General features: G+C 38.7%; 1 protein-coding gene across 1 annotated transcript; it reads right to left on the reverse strand.

The window, feature by feature from the left end:
* Positions 1 to 83: 83 nt before the first annotated feature.
* LOC138044028 (BTB/POZ domain-containing protein KCTD9-like) lies at positions 84 to 10,997 on the reverse strand. The gene is made up of 9 exons (XM_068890614.1): positions 10,938 to 10,997; positions 10,800 to 10,855; positions 10,092 to 10,220; positions 9,268 to 9,335; positions 7,703 to 7,795; positions 5,690 to 5,839; positions 4,675 to 4,780; positions 2,110 to 2,243; positions 84 to 802 (listed from the first exon to the last, which is right to left on the reverse strand). Exons 2-9 carry the CDS (start codon positions 10,843 to 10,845, stop codon positions 641 to 643), a joined length of 888 nt encoding a protein of 295 aa, XP_068746715.1. The 5' UTR covers positions 10,846 to 10,855; positions 10,938 to 10,997; the 3' UTR covers positions 84 to 640.
* Between the last annotated feature and the right edge of the window lie 41 nt (positions 10,998 to 11,038).

Here is an 11,038-nt window from a genome sequence, read left to right on the forward strand (position 1 = left end):
ACGTCCTTTGCCCTAAAATGTCAGGTATGTCCTTAAATGATATGAAAAGCTAACGTCGACATTGTGCAAAGACAACAACTTGGTTTGGATTTTTCCCTTTATTCTTAAATAGACAAAATTGGGCACTAGCCCGGTTGGCCTTAAACAAATTGTTCTCGAAACTGGTCTCTTTTTCATAATTTTATCAGTAAGGTGAATGTCTCAAGACAAACAAATTAGCCGCAAACATAACATATTTCTCTCATGTAAAACAATGACAGCGAGTGTGACCAAAAGAAAATATTGCTTTCAACTGCAAACTGCTTTAATCCCAAGCCACACCATGAATATTTGATCCGTCAAAAATTCTTTCAGGGAACCCTTAATGTTTACGCAAATGTATGCCCTTCTTAAGGCGGTTATTTTCAGTCATTCTGTCTTGAAGCAAATACTGTCTCCTCGATGGCTGCAAGCCGCGTTAAGAGCCTGCATCATGTTGAATTTAGCCGTAACTTACGGCCATAGCATTTTCGCGACAAATGTTGTTCGCGCTATTATCGAGCATCGACCCTCGACCCTCTCGCTAATTTGCAAGTGGCTGTCACCGCCGCAATTAAGAACCGCGAAAGTTTTCACTGGTATGGGTCTCGTTTCACGGATGTTACTCATCTGGAGACGAAGAGACAGTGAGGGAGCCTGGGAGTTGATTTCTAACAAAAGCTGTCATGTGAAGTGGCCCAGTGATCTCAGCGATGGTGGCTCCTGTGATGTTTGCACCTCGGAGATTAGCATCCTGAAGATCACACCCAGTTAAATTACAGTTCTGTACAAAAATAAGAAGCAAATGGGAAAAAAATCAATCCTTCGATAAGTGCTCTTAATGCACGGATTGGCTCACATGACTAAAACCCTGATCATACTGCAGTTATCCCTTTGCCTAGCAAAATTACCCGGAGGTGGAAAATTTTTGTTGTAACTACTTGTCAAATGAGGAAATCGTTTCCATTTGGCCAAGAAAGCAAACCAGCAGTTTTTGACACATTTTATCTTTTTAAATTTTGTAGCTTGTCTTTAATTGTATCTAATGAAATTGATAGCAAATATTCTTATAATAACTAGACAATATTGTTATAATTTGAGTATAAATAACGATACTAATGCTATAATTAAAGTAATTCATTTAGCATGCAAAGTTTAATACTGTTGAGTCCGAGTTAAACAGCAACATTTGAGATCTTATTTTTTAATAGTATTGTCCTACGTTTTACGATCTTTCGGCTGATGCTGCATGATGGGGATCGAAACAAATTTAAATCAGTCGGATCTCCACCATCGTAAATAGGAACTTAAAGGGCCCCCACAGACAAGCCAATTGGTATCGATAACTTTTAGTTGTCAATAACAAAAAGTTATAGATGACAAAACATCGTGAATGTGAGTCAAGTTATTAACTACAAATAGCAAAAATCAAGCCGTCGACAACAAAGTTGTTTTTTTGTTGTTTTCCTTTTCAAAAGGAAAACTTCTTTAGCTGTCGATGACAAACGCAGCCGTTTTGTTATCGACAACTCCCTGTCTCTCGTCTTTGAGCATCTTTATTTTAAAGGCAGGGTTCTTCATTTCTTGGCGCTGTTTTCCCAGCCTCCTGCAAAACGTACCAACTGAACTTTTCGTAGGTGGTTCAACGAATTTCCTAACACTAACAGTTGTCGATTCAATTAAGATGTCGACTGGAAATAGTCGTCGATAACAACTTGCCTCGTCTGTAGAAGTCAAAGACGCGGATGTCAACGAGAGTGCTACCAAACAATGACATTTAATGGGCAAAACAGTCGTTATTCACGCCCGTTTTGAAGTTTTATACGTTTTTTTTCACGTTCCCTGCAAATGTGCAAAGGAAGCGACCAAATCTCACGATGCATGCAAAAAAAGACCGCATATTGACGAACTTTAAGGTATCTTAAGTTTAAACACCTTTCTTCTAAATTAACTTCCTGGATATTTCAGTTCATTGTAGAAGTTGAACGATCTGGAAAATGCGAAAACTATCCATTTTTGATACCGTTCTCGTTGAAGACGGCGTCCGGCGTAGATCTCAAACTCCCTAACATGTACTATAAAAAACCTGACCTCCAAATCTGCTCCTGCTAATTCTGCTCCCCGTAAGTTACAATTCTGGAGGTTTGCCCCCTTGAGAGTAGCAACTCGAAGATTCACATTTCCTAAATTGCTTCCTTCCAAATCCGAACCTTTAAGATTGACACCTGCAATCAGAAGCACAGATAAAAAGCTGAGCACGTCTACGCCACATGCTTTTATTTTATTTTATTTTATTCAACTGACCGCAACTTATGATTTGTATGACAAAAAGCATGTTAAATAGTAGAGGGCAATGGCTAAGGCTCAAAATTAACGAAAAAACCCAGTCGCAATTTTGCAACAAGATAGGAAAATTTAGTCGCAAAATCGCCGCGCTGCATTTGTTGTCAGCGATTAAGCAAAACAAAATATAAGCCCCCAATACATGTGTGTAAGGAAACCGCTGAAAATGGCGAATGATCGAGAGAATGGAGTTGTGCACGTAACATCGCAGTTAAATTACGCTACAATTACAAGTACAAGGAAGGGTTACGTTTTTGCAAACGTTGGCCGTGTAGCACTTATATTTCAACAGACTTAACTGATTAGATTGTAATGTGAAGTGCTAGTTTTCTACCCCATATGAACCATGTGAGCGTTAGCCCTACGTATGGAAATGGGCCTGTACAAGGACAGAGAAAAACTCTGACCAGGGTGGGAATTGAACCCACGACCTTCGGGTTAGATCACCGCTGCTCTACCGACTGAGCTACAAGGTCAGACGGGAGCAGGCCGTGGGAACTGAAGATGTTAAAGTCACTGCAATGAACAAGTACAAGTACAAGGAAGGATAACGTTTTTTGCAAACGTTGGCCGTGCAGCACTTATATTTGAACTGACTTAACAGATTAGAGTGTAATGTGAAGTGCTAGTTTTCTACCCCATATGAACCATGAGAGCGTTAGCCCTACTAAAAATTTCCCGAAAATTTTTAGTCCCTAGGGGTCCAGTGGGGTTAGTAACTGGATGGGAGACCTCAAATATATACCACTTTGTGCCACAAACAGAGGACCGAAAATTTTATTTAAACGCTCAAAAATGCGAACTAAGCAAGGTACAGATTTTGTTAGCTTGCTTTATACAAAGCAAATATTGATGCAAAAGTAAATAAATATTGATACACAGTTTTAGGAAAAGCAGAAGGAAGTTTTCAGGACGGTCGATCGAGAATAAAATATTTTGCCATCAGCAACAAAATTTGCGACATGAAAAGAGCATAAATTTTGAACCGCAAATATAAAAAGTTACCATTTGCGAAAAACATTTTGGGAGATTTTTGCTACGTTCAATTTTTCTATTGTAATGTTGGCTGCACAACTAAACCGCAAAATCGAATGTGACATAGAATTCAGCAGGCGCCGTGATCAAGTTACCTTGCGTGTTTACTCGCGAAACAAAGGATCCATCTGCGTCAAAATGAAGGCAAGACGCCGCGTTTTTGCTTTTGTTAGTTTGGGTTTTTTTTTCTTTCAAGTGTTGTAAAGTTTGACAAGAAAAGTGCGATATCAGCACAAAGATCACAATCGCCCAACTCTTGATCGAGGTTGAGTATTGTTTCTGCAAAGTCAAAAACTTACTCTCCAAGACGAGGTTATTTATTACCAGGTAATTCCATCGTTTAGGAAATTGCAGCTGCTTTATTATTCATCAGCGCCACACATTCTTGCCGATTTTGGGGCTCATTTTGTTGAAACTCAAGCACGTTTTCAACAGACCTGTTTATTTTGGTGATTTATGCACGCGCTGCGGGCCTATTGGTACCACGGACACTCTCACACTCTTACCCTCTTACAATCCGGTGACATAGTGAGTGGGGCACTTACAGCGCACTACCACAAAATACCGTAATACTCTTTGTTTGTCCCTCCAAAATTTTGCATAACCGTTGTTTCCAGTTTCTCTTGGGACCATTTTAAGTCCCAAGAGAAAATATAAACAATCCTTTTGCAAAATTTTGGAGGGCGAAGCGCAAGTCTTCATGCACTCAAACCGACTCATCCAGTTTCTCGGTCCATAATCCGTCTTTTATGAATTTATGTCGGACAACACTAGCGGAATTTGTCTTCTTCAATTAGAAGGGCTAAGGCTCGCATGTTTCATATGGGAAGAAAACTAGAACTTCACTTTACCCTCTAATAGTTAAGTCTGTTCAATTCACATTAGTCGACCAAACCATAGGTCGATTTGCCCGTTTATGGTAAGTTTGTTCTGGTGTGAAAACAGCCAATGACAGTGATTTCATGATGTTACTGACCCATAATGAGTAGAAGCAGAGATTTTTAATTCATCACTTTGTACACACAGTTTTACATGAGTAGGCTTTTCAGAAGGATGCTTGTTTAAGTATTTTAAGCCACCTATTTCCAACATCTTAATAACAGCCAATAATATAAAACTTCTCAATGAAATGTTTAGCATTTGAAAAACATTTCACGTACGATAGATAACAGAATCAGGGCTGAGTGGAGGGATTTATGTTTTAAAAAGTAATATTGTTACACGGCTTTCACTCTTATCGTGTTCAAATAAAGATGTCTTTGCTTTGTGGTCTCTTACCTTCGAGATGAGCCCTGGTACCAGTAGGGTCTTCAAAATTACACCCTCTGAGAGATGCGCCTTCCATATGAGCCCTTTGAAGACGAGTACAAGTTAAAATGGCTCCCTGTGTTACAAAACAGAAAACAAAATTTAAGCGGGGAGACGGGCACACGATTCGACATAAAGGTTACCTGCATTACCTGCCGCAACTTAAAAGTGAAAACGTCTTTCAAACATAACAATCCTTTGAAATTGACGCTGCAAGTTCTAAAATTATTTTATAACCAAACAGAAATCTTAATCGATTCTGCTTCTACAGTCACTAATACTAGAAAAATCTTGAAAAAGCAAAACACAACAAAACCATAGTATACTGGTGTACATTGTTAGAACGTGGTTTCAAAACTATCCGTGATTTTTTGCTTGAAATGTGACTTCTGAGAATTGACAAGTTCATCTTCGTGTTGATTAATTGAAACAACATTTCGAACGTTCAGTTGAGGCATTTTACAAGATATTCTCCCAGCGGGCTACTTTGCACTCATAACCACTTTGAGATAACTTGTTTCTTAGAATTTTCCGCCATAATCGTTTTGTTCACACAACATTAGCATGCTTAGCAAAATTACGGCATTTTGAGTAGAATTCTGACTTCATATAGGACGAGATTTATTTGGAGAAAAATTCCGAAATTTTCGTTTGAGAAAAAAAATGGATCAGTTCTTTCCAAGACATTCGCCCACAGAGTTAACCTTTTCCCCAAGAATCATTGGACAAGCCGGAAAGATTCAGTTCCCTTTTGATCATTTTGCATTTTATTGTAATTTGAGCTGAGGAGAAATGTTTTGTTTCATCATTACGCAATTTAATTCAAGAGAGCGATTCATTCCGCCAATGGGCATAGAACAAGCTAAAGCGGTTTACTCAAGTGGAAAACAATGTCCATTTTAAAAGAACATTACAAAATGCCAACAGAAAACTGATACTGGCTTAATATGTCGAAGCCATTATTTTTAGACTAAAGGCTATTTACATCCATGTGTGCTTCAGACAGATCAGCTCGTTCCAAGCAACAGTTGGACAGGTTGGCATTTGTAAGGTCCGTCTTTCTCAGGTTTGCCATCTTGAAGTTAATAAAGCGTAGGTCAAGCTTGGAAAGATCAGCAGAATCTAAATTTATTCCCTTGGCAAGGAAAAAATAACATGAGAATAAAATCTTCGCTAATGAACGAAAATGTTTGAAGGATGTTAATAAAACTCACCAACAAATAATAGATGAGCTGCTGTCTCAAGGCTGAAGCTATTGGTCGGAGGGAAGGAAGGGTTTTCAGGGCAAGCCGCGAAAGGACCCCGGAATTCATATCCCATCTGGCACTCGGACTTTTTCAGAGTTTCCAGTGGATGAATTTTCAATAACATATATGTATCATCATTTAGATCGGTAGCAACAAAAATTGATTGATTTGGGTGAGTCGGATATAAAACGTTTAAAAGCACCTACAGAGCCATTGTTTCTCTCTCATAAAACCTGCCGATTAACGCTGATCCCAGATTACAAATTAATGAAGCAGTTTATTTATCTACTCCCAAATGCTGTTCAACGCTGATATTCGGCAGAACTTTACATTAGAGGAAGTCAATTTTGAAAACCAAAAATAAGCAAAAGGAACTTTAACGACAAAGTTGAAAAAATGAAACCAAACTTTGCACTAATCCTGGATTAAGTTAATCGGCTCTCGAACAACCGGGCCCTGCACTACAGATCTGAACAGGGAGTTTAAGAAACCACTACGACTACGGTGACGAAAACGTCTGACTCACCTCAGAATATAAGTTTATTTTAAAAAGTATTTCACGACGATTTCATCTTATTTCTGGTGTACATTAAAGTAAAGAGAAGAATGAAAAATTCACTGCGCGGTGTGCCCACGTTGTCGTCAAAACCTTAAAATAGGACATTTCAAGTTGTTGTTTTGACGAGAGAGGAGAGAGGCTCACAAAAATGCGTGCAGCACGATCATATTTCCTCTTTTAACTATAATATTACTGCTTTGTGGGGTTGTAGTTGCCCCATCCATCGTCGTTTCTTATAAGCCCACCTTCAACCGGCAGGCATTGCGTGCCGTGAAACAATTTTCACAAATGAAAATCCGGCCAAAGCTGAAATTCATCCAATCAGATTGTTACGATAAGCAATGCAAATTTCCACAACAAAAACGAACGGTCGGAAAGCCTGTCGGCTCAAGATGGGCCTTTACACATGTAACATCTACGAAGGCGACGGCGATCAAAATGCCACTGAGGCCCGTTTTAAGTGTTTTAAACGTCGCATTTTTACATGTGCTGAATCTAATGCAAATGAGCGTAAACAATAGATTTTTGGCCTAAAAACAAAAGCATTTCATGAGCAAAACAATGGTCTTCAAGCGCGTTTTGAACTTTTGTACACTTCCTTTCTGTTCTCTGCAAATCGGCGACGTGAAATGACCAAATCACACGTTGTAGGGAAAACGCGATTCGTTACTAAACAGCGATTTTGATCTTCTTCCTTAGCTTTAAAACCCTTTCTGATCTGTTTACTGGTTTGTAAAAGTTCATCAAACCCGGATGGCGAAAAAGTTGAATTCGTAGTTTTAATAGAAAATTTAGCATAGCATTTCCGTGATAGGGCAAACGCGAAACGGGAGGGAACTTTTCTTATACTAACTTTAGATTTGTCTCTCTCTTTTCGGAAGTTAAGCGATATCTGTTGCTAACAGGCAAAAAATTAGCCAAAATTAAACAAATTTCTTGATTTGTGGCAAAACGAAATTTTTGCAAGTTTCAGCTCCATTTGGCGTTGTTTTAACTTTTGGGTAAAAAACGAAAAGACGGCGTTTCATGCGTACACTCCCCTATTTTTAAATAAAATTGCCTGAGAGGTCTACGGCAACCCAAGCGTTGTGTTTTTTTTTTTTTTTTTTTTTTTTTTTTTGGGGGGGGGCGGGGGGGGCCCCTCCCGCCGTTGCTTGTTAAGGATACTAAACAATAATTATTACTATATTACCTGGCAACGTAATTCACAAGTTGAAGGAGTTGACAATATAATTTTGATGAACTCGATCCTTGAGAGCGGCGCATCTTCAGATTTGTCAGTAGCCTACAAAATTAAACATAGATATAATTCTGAACATCGACATTCAAACCAACAAAATTCAAAAGCTGACAAGTTTTTTTAACATTGAGCTGATTAAACAAGACCGAGTGATCCGAAGCAAAAATACACAAAACAAAAAGAAGAAAAAACTGAAAACATTATTGCCCGTTACGAGCGTGTAATTTGCGCAAACATCTCAGCGCATTGCATGTATTTTAGACCTAAGTGCGTGTTATGGTTTTGCTATTCCCGCAATCACAATTTGCTAAAATTTAGTGATGAGGGAAGGACATGGGAGAAAGAATTAGGAAATATTTTTGCAACTGATCACACCAAAACCGACAACCATAGCACTTTCATATCAATGTAGTGAGGAACTTGTAATGAGCGGTCGAGTGTTCAACCTTTAGGGGACATGCACTCAGAGTCTTAGTAATAACTAGAAGGAAATTATTATAAAAACACCAATGAAATGCCCGGTGAGCTTTCGCACGAAAACATGATCTCTTCACGTGCAAAAATAACACGTAATCTTCACACGTGGAAAGATCACCGTTGCTCATGTTGAAAAACATTCCATAAGTTCATTCAGCTCACTCGCGAAATATTTTTCAACACTAAAAGATACGAGTACTGTCTTTGTAATGACGTCTCTACGTGAACAATAGGCAATAGGATCATTAGCCTTATACCAGAAACCCATAAGGGTTGAAACGTGTAACGGCCCCTTCTGTGCTGGGAAACAAGCTTCTGAATATTCAATTTGCTAAGTACCATATTTGGAACAACAAGAGCGAGGGGTTTCCAAATATGGTACTTAGCACTGAAACATTCAACCAATCAGTTCGCACTGAATATTCGGAAAGTGTGAACGCGCGTTACACGTTTCAACCCTTATGGGTTTCTGCTTATACCCAGTCTTTCTCTGTTGAATGGTAAATAAGCAACAGCGGTGACCCCTACTCTGTGTTGTGGCCAGATGTGATAAAATTTTCTCATCATTATTCGTCGTTAGAGACCTCATTCTCTATCGTATAAAAATCCGTTTTTGAAAGTGTGTTTGCTTAACACCTGACTGGCAAAATCTTGAGCTTTGATTTTTATCAAAAGGGTGTTTACTGGTACTTTAAGCATAAGCTTTGGATTTCTCGGTCCGCCATAATTACTTGTGATCAGTTTTAAAGTCTGCAAACCTGGAACTTCTATGCTGCATATTGATTCAGCCACATACACACTCATTACATTCTCAAATTTAGTGAGTCTTTGATGTCATTTTCTCCTCGATCTAGCTCTCTAAAGTTAGTAATGGCAGACCATTAAATAGGAAAATTCTAGTTTAAATAAACAGGTGTCTTTTTAAAATGAAGGCTTAGAACTTGGGTCACTTAGTGTTTAGGTAACATAATTTTGAAATCAAAAGAAAAAGGAGAATTGAGTCTTTGGTCATAGTAGCACTATAAAAAAATCAATGCTACCTTCACCATCTCTTCTAACTGCTCCAAGATGCCAGAGATTCCGAAAAACTTGGCCTCCTCTAGAACACCTAAAAAACGAGATTGCATCCATTGCACTTAATTTTGTTACACACATGATCATCGGGAATGTTTCAAACCATTCAGTCCTAAAGCAGTTCCTATTGAAAAGTAAAATAATATGGTGTTGGACAGAGTCTACACATGTAAGTCTCACTGCCAATTAGGAAAATGTTAAATTTCATAGAAGAGTTTAGAATAAGAATGCACCATACCATACACTTCAGTTTTGTTTCCCGACAAACAAAAACATGAAATTAATCGGAGGATGTCAGGAACTGAAGATTTTTGTGCTTTTCCATTGCTAACCAATAATTCCATTGCCAGCATCTCGATTCACGAACATAATAGACTACTAGCAGTACTTTCTCAGTCCATCGAGTTGTCTGCGTCAGTCACGCAAGCAAGTGAAGAGCCAAGAGAGAGTTGGGGAAGAGAAACACTTTCTTTTCCCAAACCCTCTCTCAGCTCTTCGGCTTGCTTGCATGACTAAATAAAGCAGGTGGCTTGACAGCCTGAGAAGTGATCGCTAGCAGTCTAATCAAGCCAGGAACACAAATAATTAATGTTTTCAAATAATGTTCTTGTGATAATGGTCATTGTCCTTTCAAAGGCTTGCTTAAGCATTATTTTGTTTTAAACCATTTAACCCTGGGAGTGAGACTTAATAGATTTTACTCTGTTTAATGCCAGGTGATTTCACTCGATGATGAGAGGCGGATCAGGAGTCAATGTGTTAGTAGTATTTACCGGTAGCAATACGTTACCTCCTGGATTGACACCATTATCCAGTATAAGCTGTCCATGCCTGAGGTAATTCAAGATCGGTTCAAAGTACACTGGGCTTCTATCAATAAGAAATGCTCCACTGTGGTCTGTGATACTGGTCCATGATTCTGAGTTAAAATAAAATTAAATAATTCTTTTTATCCTTCACCCACCTGTTGCTTTGCAAACTCTGTTGTTTCTCCTACTTCCTCTGCTGTTCTCCTTTCTCCTATTCATTCTCCTTTTGATGATCCCATTCATTGATTTTTGCTGTCTTCCTCCTTCCATCCCAAGTGTTGGTCCAGCTAAGGTTCAAACCCACCCCCACCCCCCTCCCCCTCCCCCTCCCCCTCCCCCTCCCCAAGCAGGAAACTCATGCTCAACCAACTAAGCCAACCACTTGGGAGACACCAATTTCTTCTCCCTCTATCTCCAGAGCTTAGTCCTCCCTCACTCTCTTCATTATTCTCCAATATTACATTATTTTTCTTCCTTTTCCTTTATCTTCCTGTCCCTCATGTTCCTTCTTACCCTTTAACTTCTCCTTATGTTCATCCACCTTCTAGCCATTAATTCTTCTTTTTCTCCTATTACCTGTTCTCTTCCACCTTCACATGGTCTTTCTAATCAATAGTAATAAAACCTAATAATAATCACATTATCATTCAAATTTTTATCAATGCAGTGAATCGAATTGGTTATCTGACCTGCTGGGGAAAACATTTTTGCCAACATGCTGTTTGGTTCATTCATTAATGTTGCCCTGATTAAAAAGCACAAAGGGAACAAACTAATGTAAGTGACATTGACAAAAACATCATTTAAGGTTTATACAACAAATTTACCTTGTTGTTGTAAAAATTTGCCCTCCAACATTGAGTGTCACCCAGTCTGTGAACGCTAAAGAAAATATGCAGTAATTGAGTCACAACAACCAAATTTCATT

This window comes from Montipora capricornis, chromosome 3 (genome assembly GCF_036669925.1).
Source record: "Montipora capricornis isolate CH-2021 chromosome 3, ASM3666992v2, whole genome shotgun sequence".
NCBI classification, from domain to species: Eukaryota; Metazoa; Cnidaria; class Anthozoa; order Scleractinia; family Acroporidae; genus Montipora; species Montipora capricornis.

What these genes read in the sequence shown, in the direction of transcription:
- LOC138044028 (XM_068890614.1), bottom strand. Translation starts at nt 10,845, where the DNA reads ATGAATGAACCAAACAGCATGTTGGCAAAAATGTTTTCCCCAGCAG. An exon ending in TAATGGTGTCAATCCAGGAG is followed by an intron (nt 9,336 to 10,091) that starts GTAACGTATTGC and finishes CTCGTTTTTTAG; the next exon opens with GTGTTCTAGAGGAGGCCAAG. An exon ending in AGTTAGAAGAGATGGTGAAG is followed by an intron (nt 7,796 to 9,267) that starts GTAGCATTGATT and finishes TTAATTTTGTAG; the next exon opens with GCTACTGACAAATCTGAAGA.